Source organism: Bos indicus, chromosome 3 (assembly GCF_029378745.1).
Source record: "Bos indicus isolate NIAB-ARS_2022 breed Sahiwal x Tharparkar chromosome 3, NIAB-ARS_B.indTharparkar_mat_pri_1.0, whole genome shotgun sequence".
Classification (NCBI taxonomy): domain Eukaryota; kingdom Metazoa; phylum Chordata; class Mammalia; order Artiodactyla; family Bovidae; genus Bos; species Bos indicus.
Genome location: NC_091762.1, coordinates 91606372 through 91622701, shown reverse-complemented (window position 1 = coordinate 91622701; position 16330 = coordinate 91606372). Strand labels below are relative to the sequence as shown.

The following is a 16330-nucleotide window of genomic DNA, read 5'->3' as shown; positions in this document are numbered from 1 at the left end:
GGAGTTCACTCAAACTCACGTCCATTCAGTCGGTGATGCCATCCAACCATCTCATCCTCTGTCGTCCCCTTCTCCTCCCGCCTTCAATCTTTCCCAGCATCAGGGTCTTTTCAAATGACTCAGTTCCCTGAGAAGGTATTAATATTTCTCTCTCAGTCTTGATGAATTAGCTGAAGTGGCAGCTAAATGGGAAAAGCCCTGACTGGTGACGTCTAGTAAGTGTGAGTCCCCTCCCCCATACCTGGAGGCAGAAGTTGGTGACTGATTTTTCTGCTCTGAGTCTGAGTCTGATTGTTTAGAAAGGACCCGCAAGTATTCCCAAGCCTGCATGGTCCCCACAGTGCCTGGGCATCACGACAGACTCGGGGGCTAGGATCAGAGCCTCTAAAAGTGGGGGAGGAAAATGGAGCTAAAAGAACTGGACCAGATCCTTGGGTTTGAGTCACCACCCAGTCCCAGTCCCCTCTGGTCCTGGGCCTGCTGGGTCTGGCTGGGCCCTGCTCCAAGTCACATCTGCTCCCTGTCCTCAAGGAGGTCACCATCAACTAAGGGAGATTCACAGACTGGGCCATTGTGTAATGCAAGAGCATACCCAAGCCAGCTCCTCATGGGTAAGGTCTTACTAAACCACTGAGCCCTCATAGCTACCTTGGGAAGGAGGTACCATGGTCTCCACTTTATAAATAAGGAAACAACAGCTTAAAGAGAAGGATAGGACCAGAGTTGTCCAGCCTGGAAATGACTGAGTCAGTACAGAAATCACAACCTGGCCACCTCCAGGACCTGAGTGGCCAGTCTGGGCCAGGGGACTCGGGTTTCAGCAAGGTCAGGGGTGTGCCAGGATTCGACCTCAACATTATCAACCTGTGAGTTGTGACTATGGGCCTCCCAGCAGGGAGGAAAAGGAGAATCTCGATCAGCAAAGGGCCCACAACTGCATAGACCCCAGCCTCTGCAGAACTGAGTGGGGCTGACAGCTTCATGGCCTCCAGCTGTTCACTCATACCCTCCATGGGCAGGCCAACAAGGACAGCAAGAGGGGTGCTTGTCCCCACCTCCAGGTTAAGTAAAGCAAAGCTGAAGGAGGTCTTGGTTTGAGGTCTAACTCTTCCCTTGTCTCAGCTCAGCCTCTTGTGAACTCTTTAGACTTGCACAGGCCTTTACCCGTCTCTGAGCCTCAGCGTTCTGTCTGTAAAATGGGAACACTTACACAGACCACACACACCGTGAAAATGAAATAACATGTAAAAGGACCTCATCAGACAGAGGAGTCAGTGCGCAGAGAACGCTAACGCTCTCAGGTGGCATACTTCCTTGGAGACAAAGAGTTTAAGAATTAGGGGCCTGGACCCTGCCGCTGACCTGCTCTGTGACTCTGAGACAGTGGTTTCCCGTCTCCGAGCTTCAGATCTCCACTGGGCAGGCTGCTCTAGCCTCCTGTGTGCCTGGGCTGGAAAGGGAGTTGGTTTCCATCAGCTCCGTGGGCAGTCCTAGGCCACGGCTGAAGGGAATCTGACCAGCCCCCTGGCTCAATGGAACAGCCGGAAAAGACACAAACAAAACCCAGACCCCAGTTAGTCCAGAACTGCCTCCCTCTGACCCAGGTGAACTTGTTGAGGTCTAACCTGCCTATGACTTGGCCCACCCTCTGCACATGCTGCTCCTTCAGCCTGGAGGCTCCGCCCCGTTCCCTCCCGCCAAAACTCAGGAGTCCCCAGCAGAAGGTTTTACACACAGGCTTCACCCATGCTGACCCTTCCTCCAGGCTCCTGAATCACTTGTCCACAATACGTGCCTCCAGCCTGCACCTGTGAAAGGGTGACCTGAAGACCCGTGGGGTGGGGTCATAGCCCTCCTTTGATGCAGGAGTGGATAAGTTAAGAGAAGTTAGGTCCCACAGTAGGTGGGATGCCTTGTTCTCCAACTGCGCTCTCCTGGCCTCTCACCGGCTGGGGCAGTGACTTGATTCCTGTAGAGGCTGGGGAAGCGCTTAAAGGCAGGCAGTTATTTCTGAGAACGCTTATCTCCTGGGGATGTCAGTGTTCGAAAGACCTGTGGCTTGCTCAGGATGCCACAGCCCTTTCAGACTGAACGCAATAGCTCTTGGAGGAGTTTCGTGTCCCGTTCCCAAGCCCGCTTCGTGGGACAGTAGTGGCGGGATGGCCCCCGAGGACCGCGGATTGCCGACAGTTCAGGGAGGTAGCGGTTAAGAGGGGTCTTGCCGCTCCCCTCACCCCCTTCGCCCTGGGAAACCTCATCCCCAGCCAGCCGTCTCGCTGTTCCTTTAAGGTCGGGCGCGGCACCTGGAGCCACCCGGAGCCTCTCCACCCGGGAGTCTCCGCCCGTCCGGCTGCCGGCCGCGAGGACGCGGATCCGATGAGAGGTGGGGCGGGCCGCGTCCCGGAGCCCAAGCGCAGGTTCCCCGCAGCGGTCTGCCAAGCCCGGGGCGGGGGCGGGGCTGGTCATCACCGTAGTCGACAGCCAAGCAGGACTCCGTGCGCCCCTCAAAGCCCCCACCCGGTGGCCGAACCCCTGCGCGGTGAAGGGGCCTTGGCACCGCTCCCACCGGGACCGGGACGGGACCCTTGGACTAGACCCGCAGCCGGACGTTAGCGTTTCTGCGGGGACGTGGAGAGCAGGGCTGGAGGACCGTCGCCGGGGCCGCCCCTACCGCTACGCGCCCCCAGCAGGCCGGAGGGACCGTCTTTCCCAGGTTCGCGCTGACCTCGGGCTCGACAGCCACCGGTGGATTCGTCGGGCTCCTCGCGCCAGGACTACGCCTGACCCTACGGCGCGATGACTGCGCCCAAGGTGGGTATAAACTTCCTTAACCTCCCCCCGCCCCGCCTCCCGTCTTCAGGAGCAGCTCGGCTCCTCCTAAGCCAACCCTGCCTGGTCCCCTTCCCTTCACCTTGACCTCAGTGGTTTAGTGCGCAGAGTTTGGACACCCAAGTCTCCTCCTAATTGTGTTGTAACTCGCTGGGTGGCGCTTGGAGCCTCAGTTTGCCCCAGGGTTATGGTGAAGATAGTTCAGAACCCTTCTTGTTCAGATGGTTTAGTTCTTTACAGAAAACTGGCACCTAAAGTTCTCTTGTTGGTAGCGGGCACAGTGGGATATTATTGTGCCCATTTCACAAAGGAGGAAACTGAGGCATGGAGAATCTAGGCAACTTACCCAGTGCCAGAGCCAGGGTTCCTCCTCTGTCCAGCTGTGTCACTACTTGCCAGCCTCCCATTTCATCTTCACAACTTGCTCCTCCCCAGGAGGCAGTAATTTGAGCTCAGAGATGTTGAGCACCCTGATCAAGATCACAGAGCAAACAGAGTGGCTATAGTCAAAGGGACATTACTTTACCTACAAAGGTCCGTCTAGTCAAAACTATGGTTTTTCCAATAGTCATGTATGGATGTGAGAGTTGCACCATAAAGAAAGCTGAGCGCCGAAGAATTGATGCTTTTGAACTGTGGTGTTGGAGAAGACTCTTGAGAGTCCCTTGGACTGCCAGGAGATCCAACCAGTCCATCCTAAAGGAAATCAGTCCTGAATATTCATTGGAAGGATTGATGCTGAAGCTGAAACTCCAATACTTTGGCCACCTGATTTGAAGAACTGACGCATTGGAAAAGACCCTGAGGTTGGGAAAGATTGAAGGCGGGACGAGAAGGGGATGACAGAGGATGAGATGGTTGGATGGCATCACCAACTCGACAGACATGCGTTTGAGCAAGCTTTGGGAGTTGGTGATGGACAAGGAAGCCTGGCATGCTGCAGTCCATGAGGTCACAAAGAGTTGGACACAGCTAAGCGACTGAACTGACAGAGGGAGTGATAACTCTAGCTGGTGGGAGGTGTGGGTGGTAGCAGCAGAAAGGCTTCTGCGAGGATGTGGTGTTTGGCATGGGTCTCAAAGGGGGTTGTGAAATGAGGGCCCTGAATGGGGACAGAGGGCTCTCCAGGTGGAGGGAGCAGCAGGTGTACAGGACCCCAGGTGGCAAGAACTTGGGTGCATGGATTGGAATAGGAGGGAGCTGGAAGGAGGGGGCCAGCCTGGCAGCCTGAGTGCTGGATTGGGAAAGACACTTCTCTGGGGCTGGACTGGGGTCATGCCCTCCAGGGCAGGGAGCCCTTCCTTCCTCCCCTCGATCAGGGTCCAGGGTACACTCCTGTGAAGGGTGAGTAAACTGCCTGAAGACCACCTCTCTGAAATGGACCAGGGGAATCTTGGGTGAGCACATCCTGCTGATAATCCATCAGAGCCCCGATCTGTAAAAATAAAACTACTGCACAACAGGGCAGTCTGTCCTTCATCCAGCAGACACTGACAGCTTCCACCGCCCAGGGGTGGCAGGTCATTGTGTGCTCTGCCTGCCCATGGAGCGGGGGAATCCACATGGAGAGAGGGTGACTCACACAGAAGGAGATGACACGGCATCCAGTGAGACCATGCTAGGGGTGATCCAGGGACTTCTCTGAGGTCTGGAAGCATTCGAGTCAGGATGAAGGGCAGGGTGTTTTAGAAAGTGGGAACTGCCTGAGCTAAAGACTTACAAATGCTTCTATTCACAGCATGGTCTCAACTTTATATACTGAAAAATACAGATCTATCTAGCTGTGCACTCACAGGTATTTGAGTTAGACTTGTGTGTGTGTGTGTGTGTGTGTGTGTGTGTGTGTGGAGAAGGCAATGGCACCCCACTCCAGTACTCTTGCCTGGAAAATCCCATGGACTTAGGAGCCTGGTAGACTGCAGTCCATGAGGTCAGGTCGCTAGGATTCGGACACGACTGAGTGACTTCACTTTCACTTTTCACTTTCATGCATTGGAGAAGGAAATGGCAACCCACTCCAGTGTTCTTGCCTGGAGAATCCCAGGGACGAGGGAGCCTGGTGGGCTGCCGTCTATGGGATCGCACAGAGTCGGACACGACTGAAGCGACTTAGCAGCAGCAGCAGTGTGTGTGTGTGTTAGTAGCTTAGTTGTGTCTGACTCTTTGCAACCCCATGGATTGTAGCCAACCAGGCTCCTCTGTCCATGGAATTCTCCAGGCAAGAATACTGGAGTGAGCAGCCATTCCCTTCTCCAAGGGATCATCCCAGCCCAGGGATCAAACCTGGGTATCCTGCATTGCAGTCTTCTTTACCAGATTCTTTACCATCTGAGCCACCAGGGAGTCAGAGTAGACCTGGTTCAGATTTGGCATTGACCTCACAAGCTGTCACCCTTGCAGCTCCAGTGTCTTTGGGACCTAGTGCTGTTGCAAGGATTAAGATGGGGGACACCTGTAAATTGCTGGGTGTGGTTCCCAGCCCCTGTAAATGCCCAGTACACATGTGCTGCCACTATCATCAGGTATGCAGGCCAAGGGAGGAGGACCCAAAAGGAAGCATCCACTGTGGATCATGCTCATCTCTGGTGGGCAGCATTAATGATATTTGCATTTTTATTCTCTTAGGTGATTTTCTCCTCTCCTCCACAATGAGGAACTATTGCTTTTATAGAAATTTAAAAGCATCATAAGTTACCTTACAATGCAAGGGTTGACACACAAGCTGTATGCTGCTTTGGTAAAGTCTCTCACCTTCCTGGACTCAGTCTCAGTTCAGTTCAGTTGCTCAGTTGTGTCTGACTCTTTGCGACCCCATGGACTGAAGCATGCCAGGCCTCCCTGTCCATCACCAACTCCTGGAGGTTGTTCAAACTCATGTCCATTGAGTCGGTGATGCCATCCAACCATCTCATCCTCTGTCATCCCCTTCTCCTCCTGCCTTCAATCTTTCCCAGCCTCGGGGTCTTTTCAAATGAGTCAGTTCTTCACATCAGGTGGCCAAAGTATTAGAGTTTCAGCTTCAGCATCAGTCCTTCCGATGAATATTCAGGACTGATTTTCTTAGGATGGACTGGTTGGATCTCCTTGCTGTCCAAGGGACTCTCAAGAGTCTTTTCCAACACCATGGTTCAAAAGCATCAATTCTTCAGTGCTTAGCTTTCTTTTAGTCCAACTCTCACATCCATACATGACCACTGGAAAAATCATAGCTTTGACTAGATGGACCTTTGTTGGCAAAGTAGTGTCTCTGTTTTTTAATAAGCTGTCCAGGTTGGTCATAACTTTTCTTCCAAGGAGCAAGAGTCTTTTAATTTCATGGCTGCAGTCACCATCTGCAGTGAATTTGAAGCCCCCAAAATAGTCTATCACTGTTTCCATTGTTTCCCCATCTATTTGCCATGAAGTGATGAGACCAGATGCCATAATCTTAGTTTTCTGAATGTTGAGTTTTAAGCCAACCTTTTCACTCTCCTCTTTCACTTTCATTAAGAGGTTCTTTAGTTCTTCTTCGCTTTCTGCCATAAGGGTGGTGTCATCTGCCATAAGGGTGGACTCAGTCTAGTCATTTGCAAAACAAGAATTTCTTTCCCTGCCCGACCATCTGCCTCAGTCGTGGTCAGATGAGATGCCAGGTGTGAAGGGGGACTGTCAAGTGTCAATATATAGGTGAGGGGTTACTGTTACCGATTTGCTGGGTTTTTTTTTTCTTCCAGCTTTTCCTTCTGACAGCCTCTCCTTGCTGTCTTTGGAGAGAGTGTAGTGAGGTTCTTTTTCTCCCCCAGAGAAAATGCCTTGAGCCGGAGACAGGAGGCACTTGCCCCACTGACAGATTCACAGGAAGAGAACCAAAGGTAATTTACAAATGGCTTGTTTCTACATGCTTCTGGTGGCCTGGAGGCTCATAAAGATTGGGGTCCACTCCTCGAGCACCTCATTTCATGTATACATTTTATCTTTCTCGCTCACATGTGTACATACAAACACATACACACTATTTAAAAAAATTTATTTTTTAATTGAAAGATAATTGCTTTACAGAATTTTGCTGTTTTCTGTCAAACCTCAACATGAATCAGCCATAGGTATACATATATCCCCTCCCTTTTGAAACTCCCTCCCATCTCCTTCCCCATCCCACCGCTCTGGGTTGATACAGAGCCCCTGTTTGAGTTTCCTGAGCCATACAGCAAATTCCTGTTGGCTATCTATTTTACACATGGTAATGTAAGTTTCCGTGTCACTCTTTCCATACATCTCATCCTCTCCTCCCCTCTCCCCATGTCCATAAGTCTATTGTCTTATGTCTGTTTCTCCATTGTTGCCCTGTAAATAAATTCTTCAGTACCATTTTTCTAGATTCTGTATATATGCATACACACGTTTTTAAACACATCTGGAAATATGCCCTTTTGAAATCTAAAGTCTCACCTACTAGATCTTGAACACTTTGCCATGCTCTTCAGCTCCCTGAGTGCGCTTTCCTGGTGGCTCAGAGGTTAGAGCGTCTGCCTGCAATGTGGGAGACCTGGGTTCGATCTCTGGGTCAGGAAGATCCCCTGGAGAAGGAAATGGCAACCCACTCCAGTACTCTTGCCTGGAGAATCCCATGGATGGAGGAGCCTGGTGGGCGGGGTCGCTAAGAGTCGGACACGACTGAGTGAGTTCACTTTCAGCTCCCTGAGGACTGTGTCTCTGAATGACTGCACAGCAGGGCGTTGTGCAGTTGTACCCTGTTAGGCTGGGCAAGCCCCATTTGGAAGGCTGACCATTAGTCTTCCTGAGGTCTACGAGTCCCTGGCCCTCTCCTTCCCTGGCTCAACCTGTGGAAGAGGAGAGGGGGACTCTGTATAGATGAGGAGACAGGTCAGGCGCAGTTGGGAGGCTTATCCCAGGACATGGCTGGTGAGCTGCAGAGTAGGGACCAAAACCAGACTCCAAGGCTGGGTGCTGCAGCAGCTGGCGTCCTGTATTCCCTCCCCTCTCCCAATCCCTCCCAGCTAGGAGAGGGGCATTTCACCCAACAAGGTTTATTCAGCAACACTGTTTCTCATTTAGGAGAATTTCTTTAACACCTGTTTATGGAGCAGCTACTATGTGTTAAGCACTGGGGGATAGAGCTGTAAACAAGGCTGATACAGACCCTGCCCTCAGGGAACTTGCTGTCTGGTGAGGACAAGACACAAAGAGAAGTCAAACAGACAGATAACAGTTTGGTCAATGAAGGCCCAGGGAACTCTGAGTTTAAAGTGTCCCATTTGAAGGCTTCTTGGGTGAGAGTCAAGCTGAGCGTGGAGAGGACATTGATGATAGCAAGTTACCAGGGAGAGGGAACAGTGTGTACAATGACCTGGATGTTGGTTTTGGAGAAATCCCTTCCCGTCTGTATAATCTGGAGCCAGGGTTCCTCCCAAGTGTTTTTTTTCCACCCCCTGGGCATTTTGTTTTTCCTCACTGAGATAATACTGTGTGCTTAATTTGGCACCTAAGTTGGAAAAAGTCAGATATCATAAGAATTTCCCCCTGTTGTTAAATATCTGTGCTGAGCTTGATTTTTTTTTTTTTTTAAATCAGTCATGGAATATACCATCTAGATTTTATGCCATGCTTTATTCACCCTTTCCCTATAGTTGGACATTTAGGCTCTTTCCAAATTATGACCATTAAAAATAAGCTCACAAAAACCATCTTTTTGCATGAAATTTTGTTTTGTGTTGTGAATCTCAGCTCCAGGCTTCTCAATGCCCTTTCCCCACTGGCGCCGGTACCTGCCCTGGGTTTCAGTGTCTTCCTCGGTCAGATGGAGATTTGTTGTAGTTGTTGTTTAGTCACTAAGTCACGTCCGATTCTTTTGAAACTCCATGGACTGTAGCCCACCCGGCTCCTCTGTCCATGGAATTTCCCAGGCAAGAATACTGGAATGGGTTGCCATTTCCTTCTCCAGGGAATCTTCCCAACCCAGGGATTGAACCCAGGTCTCCTGCATTGCAGGCAAATTCTTTATCAACTTAGCCACCAGGGAAGCCTATCAAATGGAGATAAGAGCATCACCCTTTCGAGATTGTGACCTGGGTGAAGTGAGACAACGCATAAGCAGCAAGCCCCTCTCCTGGCAGGCCTGGCGGACCCCACAGGGTTCACTCTTCTCCCTCCCAGCCTGCAGGAGACACAGAGAGGAATCTCGTACCACCAAGCAGATGAGGCCTCTGAGTCCTGGGGGAAGGCTGGGCAGGAAACAGCCGTACTTACTGAGTCCTGCCAGGTCCCAGGTGTGGTGCCAGGGCCTTGGGACACATGATCTATGGCCTTCAGAGCAGCCCTGGAGGGCTGGGAGCCTCACCTCCATTCCACAGATGAGGAAGCAGAGGCACAGAGGAGTCAAATGACCCCTCTGAGACTGCTCAGTGATCTCAGGCAGGACTAAACCCACATCTGGTACCCAGCAGGCCTCTCACAGGGCTTGTTTCTTCTTTTCTCTCCTTTTCTGTCCAGACTTGTGACAGGGCCCGTGTGGCCTCCACCCTGCGCTACTGCATGATGGTCAGCGGCACGGTGGTCCTAGTGGCTGGGACTCTCTGCTTCGCCTGGTGGAGTGAAGGAGATGCAGGCCCCCCGCCTGGCCAGTCGGCCCCACCCACTGGATGCCCTGAGCCTGGGGCCCCCGGTGCCCTGCTCAGGTCGGTCAGCTTCTTCTGCTGTGGCGCAGGTGGCCTGCTGCTGCTCTTCGGCCTGCTGTGGTCAGTCAAGGCCAGCACCCAGAAGCTGCCTCGATGGGACCCATACCACCTCTCCAGGGACCTGTACTACCTCACTGTGGAGTCCTCAGAGAAGGAGAGCTGCAGGTCAGGTGCAGCTGCAGGGAGTGGGGGCCACAGGCAGGGCCCGGTCACACCATCAGGCATTTACTCAGCAAACTCCCATGGGGTTTCTCCTCTGGTCTAGGCTTTACCTATGCTTTGGGGTCCTGGAGGCTGATCAGCACTCCTGAAAGTGTTTTAAGTCCCTTGACAGAGGCAGGCTTTGACAAATCAGAGTAGTTAAAGCTGTGAAAGAGGGCAGACGTGGTCCTGTGGGACATGGAAAAATCCAGGAAGGCTTCCTGGAGGAAGTGGCAGTAGAGATTAGCATGGTATTGGGCAGAGTAGTGTAGGGGTTAAGAACTTACCCACAGGAGTCAGACCCATAGGGATCCTCTCCTGGTTCTGTCACTAACTAGCTATGGGACTTCAGGAGATTATGCAACTCCACTGAACCTCAACATCTCATCAGAAACGAAACAGGAGTCATAAGAATGACAAATGTAGCAAATGCCTGTATGGCAGTTGCATGTTGTTGAGTCGCTAAGTCCTGTCTGGCTCTTTGCGACCCCATGGACTGCAGCACACCAGGCTTCCCTGTCTCTCACTGTCTCCTGGAGATTTTTCAAACTCGTGTCCATTGAGTCAGTGATGCCATGCCATCCAAACACCTTATCCTCTGGCTCCCCCTTCTCCTCCTGCCCTCTGTCTTTCCCAGCATCAGGGTCTTTTCCAATGAGTCCGCTCATAGTACTTACCTGAGATGATGTAAATGAAGAACTCAGCCTAGAGCCTGGCACATGATAGATGTACAACAAATGTCAACTTTTCCTCAAGTGGATAAGGTGGAGAGGGGTGTCTTAAGCAGGCAGAGGAGTGTGCAAAAGCCCAGGGATGAGGTAGGCAATGGAGGAAAAAATCTTACATTTACATAATATTTCTCATGTTTTTCTAAATCACTCCCTCCCAGGAGACTGTTTAGGCCTTTTTCCCTTAATCCTCCCTCATGGAACGTTAATACCACAGATATACTGTATATTTGGTCTGCATGTATATCTGTGCTTTATACATAAACACAGTATCAGCAAGATTCCCAGAACCAGTTTTTGCCCTGTTGAGAATGCGTGTATCTTACATGCTCTTATTATGCACTTACTCTTTCAACAAGCGTCTGCTGTGCCTGCATATGTCAGGGGCCTGCATGTACCTTCCCCAGTCCAGCCCACCTGCAAGGTAAGAAGTACTATTTACAGAAAAAGAGGGTGAGGGTTATACAGCTAGAAAGCGGCAGAGCCTGCGGGCTGTGAGGTGTGTGTTCGTTCCCCTACACTACTCTGTAAGCACTGGATTTGCATGCACTAAGGGCTAAACCAGATATCCGTGAGTTGGCCCGGGACCCTGGGCACTCTTATTCCCTGAGTTAGAGAGGTAAATGCGTCCTGAGTTAAAGAAGGTAACAGATTAGTCCCTGCTACTGGCCTGGGACTCCCTGAGGTCACAGACAATAGAGTGTTCAATGGAAGTCCCTTAGTCCAGTGGTCAGGCCTTGGTTTGACTTTAGAGGGAAGGGCAGGACCTTGGGGCCTCTTCACTTCTCAGATGAGAAACCTGGGTCTCAGAGAGACCAGTGACCTATCTGGTCACTCAGTGAGTTATTGGTTGGAACCAGATCATGCCTCAGGATACCTGTCCTTCCCCGCCCAGCCTGACCTGAGCACAGAGAGTGGATGTTGTCAATACACACAGTCGTGTTGACCCAACAGGGTCCGGGCCACAGCTGCATGTCAGGTGGGGGAACTCAGCCTTATTTCCCAGCTGAGCCAGGGAGGAACTCACCCATTGCAGGGTACTCATGGTCCATCAAGCTCAGAGACCATGTCTTAGACTCAGAGCTGGGATGGCTTCATGTTGGTGAGGCTGCTTCTGCTAATGGTTCTTTTTTGTCCCTGGGGCTGAGCCATCCTGGCCCTCCTACTGAAAGCCCAGCATCTGGGCCCCATGGGAAGGTCACTTAGTTGTCCCTGCCTCCAGGCACCTTGTTCTCTGTGGGTAACTCCAGGTTAGAGACAAAGGCCATCTAGGCTGATGACTTGGTGGGCCCATTTCCCTCTTGGGGGCTCAGTGTCCTCATTTATTCATCTGCTTATTCTTTCATGCATTTCACCAACATTTACTGAGTACCTAATTCTGCAGGGCACTTACAATGAAGCAGTGGACAAAATAGACAAAACCCCTACTCTCAGGGGCTCCCATATGAAATGTGAGCCCTAGATGAAGTGCCTGGGTGGGAGGCCTCTGGGATTCCCCACTCCCAACCACAGTGAGAACAGCAGAAAAAAGCACGGGTCTAGTAGGACATAAGGCTGTCAGTGTCCACTCTTTCCTAAGCTGTGTGTTCTTGACTTAGACTCTCTGAGCCGTATCTGGTTTTTCCCGTCAATCCTGGAATTTTCTCTGGGATTGCCGTTAGGCTCAAATGAGGTGATAGATGGGGAGGTGTATTTACTGCAACACTCAGTCCTCTTCGTTTGCTTTCATTTGATGATGTCCTTTCATGCCCACTGATTTAAGCTTCGCTGCTTAAAAGGCAGTGTCAGGTCCATTTTACAGATGAGAAAGCTGAGGTATGGAGAGATCAGGGGTCGGGTAGGGGAGGTGTGACGGTTGGCGTGGGCCGGGGCTTGGCCGCTTAGTTGATGTGTGGCCCTAGCTTACCTGTGCGATGACTGACCAGGCTCGTCACGAATGTGAAATGAGATTAGAGAGCTTGAGTGGAGGGCAAATAGTGCTTCACCCCTGGCCCCTTTCCCCTTTCCCTACTGTTTGTCTGACTCAGCTGAATGGTGGAGAGGCTGGTGCTAGGCTCGGATCTCCTGTCGCCACCAGGCTCAGCGAAGCTTCCTGAGCACGGGGACCGCCCTGCCCCTCCCAGCTGCAGGGAGCCACATCCAGAAAACGCCATGAATGGGTCTGCACCTCAAGTGTGCGATGTGGTCCCCCTGCCTCAGGCTTCATGTTTCCCAAGTTTCTGGCTTTCGGGACCATGACTGTGGTGACCTGGGGCTGGGTGGGCCCAGCTGGCTAGGTGAGATGGTGTGAGGGCTACTGCACCTCTGCCCTCTAAGCAAACTTCCTGCTGTGGGCTGGTCTCACCTGGCAGCTGTGCCCTGCCCTGCCAGCTGTTGCCTGCTGAAGCAGTGCCAGGGGTACCCAAAGCCTGCCTCGTGTCTCCCAGGCTTGGAGAAGTAGGGAGTGGCTGGGGCATGGCTAGGAGGTGAGCATGGCAGGAGATGTGGGCTTCTGGAAGCCTAATCACCCACATTTTCCTGAGTTGTCAAAGCATTTTCCCTTTCCCTGAATCTATAAAATAGAAATTGTTATCTTCATGTTACGGATGAGGAAAAAGAGGCTCAGATTGGGTATGAACATAGCCTAGGTCACATAGCAATTGAACCTAGCTTGCCTGCCTCCAGGAGTGATATTCTTTGTCTGCCCTCACTTCAAATGACACTGTGAGTCAGAGGCGGGTGGGACCCCTTATCAGCTTCCTTGGCTGAAGTGCCCCATGTTACCTCATTTAATCTTCATATGGTCCTGTGAGGTCGGTGCCCGTATCGTCCCTGTTTACAGATGCGGAAACTGGGACTCAGGTTAATAGAGTTACTTACTGGTTGCAAAAGTTTTCACTTTCATCTCAGGTTCACAGGATTTGTTAACAAAATAAGCCACTCGTTATATACAAATAAGTAATACGGATATTTATTAGAGAATTGTCTAACTTATTTTCAACATACTAACATTAAAAGAAAGAGAAATAGACCAGAGAATACATCACCAAATTGGGTTTTGACCAACATCCAGACTTAAACAGCGCTGGGAAGTCTCGTGTTACAGCACATCTAGAGTCCCAGTTGGGAAAGGGTCGTAGGTAGCGGTCGGCTCTGTGGGTGAGACTTCAAAGACTGCAGTTTGGGGTTCCCATTTATAATCCCAGGATGGTGGCAAACTCACATCATCATCAGTCTGTGACCAAATTGCAGCTCTGGCTTCGTGTTGCTGCTGCTGCTAAGTCGCTTCAGTCGTGTCCGACTCTGTGCGGTCCCAGAGACGGCCTCCCACCAGGCTCCCCCGTCCCTGGGATTCTCCAGGCAAGAACACTGGAGTGGGTTGCCATTTCCTTCTCCATTGCATGAAAATGAAAAGTGAAAGTGAAGTCGCTCAGTCGTGTCCGACTCATAGTGACCCCATGGACTGCAGCCTACCAGGCTCCTCAGTCCATGGGATTTTCCAGGCAAGAGTACTGGAGTGGGTTGCCATTGCTGGCTTCGTGTTAATGTTGTTTATTTTGTCTTGTAAAACTTGGAATGTTGTCGTTAAGCCTGGGGCTTGGTTGGCCAGGGCCCCCTCTAGCGGCTCAACAATCTCAAGATTTCTCCTGCATCTTATCTATGGTGCTGCAAGTCTTGCACTCACAGCAGACAGTCACTCACAGTCAGGGCAGTGTCCAGGCAGGTTAGAAGCAAGGTCAGAGGCCTGCTCTGCTTTGGCTCTGAAGCCTAAACAAGACTATTCATTTAATTTCCCTAACACTGACCCATGATCTCCTACTGACAATGTGGCTGAGCAGGGAGCTGAACCAGCCAACGCTGTGACTCATAATCAACCTTAGAGACACTTGGGGTGGGAAGGGACCTCCAGAATCACCTGTCAGCCCCTGTATGTGGCAGTATCTTCCCAAAGCAGAAGAAGCCCAGACGTAGGATCAGTGACATTCCTACCCCCAAGGTCCTGGGAAGGGAAGGAGCACTGATTCCCCACAGATGATTCTCCAGGGCCCTGAGAGGACGGAGGATCAGCCTCATTTCCATCAGCTTTGGTGTGGCTGGGATGCAAGTGACCTATTCTTGGAATCTAGAGGGCAGAGCCTGGTCAGAAGAGCCTGGATGGAGACTCCAAGGACAAGTCGGAACTGACTTCCCACCTCCCAGGGAGGTGGGAAGGACTTGCCCTGCAGAGAGAATTGAGGAGACAGAGGGTGTGACGAGCCCGGGTGGAGAGCTAACTGAATGGAGAACTGACTACAAGGGAGGGAGAGCAGAGTCAAGGAGCTGAGGTGGGCAAGGGCTGGCGGCTGTCAAGCTCCAGCGGTGTTCGAGGGCCCAGGGAAGCCCATAGCCTCCCTCCCCTTCTCCCTGGTGTGCCGTCGGGTTTTACCCCACCCCTGTTGATAGCCTCTCTTCTGTCCCTCTAGGACCCCGAAGGTGATTACCATCCCCACTTACGAGGAGGCTGTGTGCTGCCCACTGGCTGGGGGACCCTTGATACTACCTGCGTCCCCTGTGGAGGAAGACCTGGAACGCAGTGCCTCGGGGGATGCCCTGCCTGGGGCCCAGCCCCCCTTGCCTCCACCTAGCTATGAGAGCCTCATCTTTGCTGCCGGTGGCATCTCTGGAGAGACAGCACCTGGGGCTGCATGCTCCCTCACGGGCCCTGTTCAGATTACAGAGGGTGGAAGTTAAAGTCTTCTAGCAGGCCTGGAAGCTGGAGACCAATGATGGGCTTCTTCTAAGTGTCTGGTCCAGTGCCTGGTACACACAGGCAGTCAACAAATACTGCTGACTGCTGTTTTGTTTTTTCTCTTGCTGTGTAACAAGTGGCTGAAAGTAAATCCATTTTATTATCTCTCGTGATTCTGTGGACTGCCTGGGCCCAGCTGGTGGTTCTGCGGCCCCTTGTGACATTGGTGGGGCTGCAGTCCCTGGGGCCCAGCATGCCCAAGATGCCGCTTTCACGTGGCCGCTACTGTTGGCTGTCAGCTGGGAAATATTCTTGAGCTAATGAGGAAACTGGGGCCTAGAGGCAGAGCCAGGACTGGCCCAAAGTAATGCATTGAGTTTCGGTTATACCAAAAAAACATGAACTCTGAATTCAGACCATCTGTGCATGCGTTCCACCAGGTACCCGCTGAGGGACTTTGGACAAGTGACTGTACCTCTCTCTGCCTCAGTTTCCTCATCTGTTAAATGGGAATTACAGAGGCACCAGCCCGTACCTTAGAGAGCTGAGTTTTGAGCATTAAATGAGATGATAGCAGGTGACATTATGAGATCACACTGAACCTGCAGCTCAATGCTAATGTAGCCAACAATAAATGCAGCCTTCTGAGCCTGTGGCAGCATCTCTTAAGCATGCAGTGATTGTTGGATTTTGTTAGTAGAGGTGACCCCCCTCCACTAGGCGCCTCTGCTCCGACCTCCCGTGACAGGGAGCTCCACACCTCTTCTTGTATTCCAGATATGATAGAAATGTCTACTTCCAGAATGTCATACCCCATTCACAGATGAGAAAACTATCCCAGAGAGGTTAAGTAACCTTCTGAGGGTCACTCCGCAAGCAGGAGTTCAAAGTCCTGGGGCTCAGTCAGAATCAGCTGTGTAGGTACAGCATTCCCCGAGGAGCGTCCCATTTACCAGGCCAGGCTCCCTGCAGTTCTTTCACATCCTCAAGTTCTTTGCCACAGGTAGTGTCCCCGTTTAACAGGTGTGGAAACTGAGTCTAAGAGAGGTAAAATCACAGAGAATAAAAGTTTTTCATATAAATAAATGTGTTTTCATTCAGGCCTGGTTTGGTTCCAGGCCTTGGATCCTCCCATGTAGGCCTGGACCAGCTCGTTACCTGCCATCCCGTCTCCCTGTTCTGCCGGGGTC

At 51.6% G+C, this 16330-nt stretch overlaps 1 protein-coding gene across 3 annotated transcripts; it reads left to right on the top strand.

Annotated features, from left to right (window-relative positions):
• The first annotated feature begins 2362 nt into the window (after positions 1-2362).
• TMEM61 (transmembrane protein 61) lies at positions 2363-15305 on the top strand. Of its 3 annotated transcripts, none has more exons than XM_019957392.2 (4): positions 2363-2811; positions 6612-6680; positions 9319-9503; positions 14875-15305. In XM_019957392.2, exons 1-4 carry the CDS (start codon positions 2797-2799, stop codon positions 15140-15142), a joined length of 537 nt encoding a protein of 178 aa, XP_019812951.2. In that variant the 5' UTR covers positions 2363-2796; the 3' UTR covers positions 15143-15305. The 3 variants fall into 3 exon arrangements, with proteins under 3 accessions (XP_019812951.2, XP_019812949.2, XP_019812950.2); XM_019957390.2 differs by having other exon boundaries at positions 2368-2811; positions 9319-9668; XM_019957391.2 differs by lacking the exon at positions 6612-6680 and having other exon boundaries at positions 2373-2811; positions 9319-9668.
• The last annotated feature ends 1025 nt before the right edge of the window (positions 15306-16330 follow it).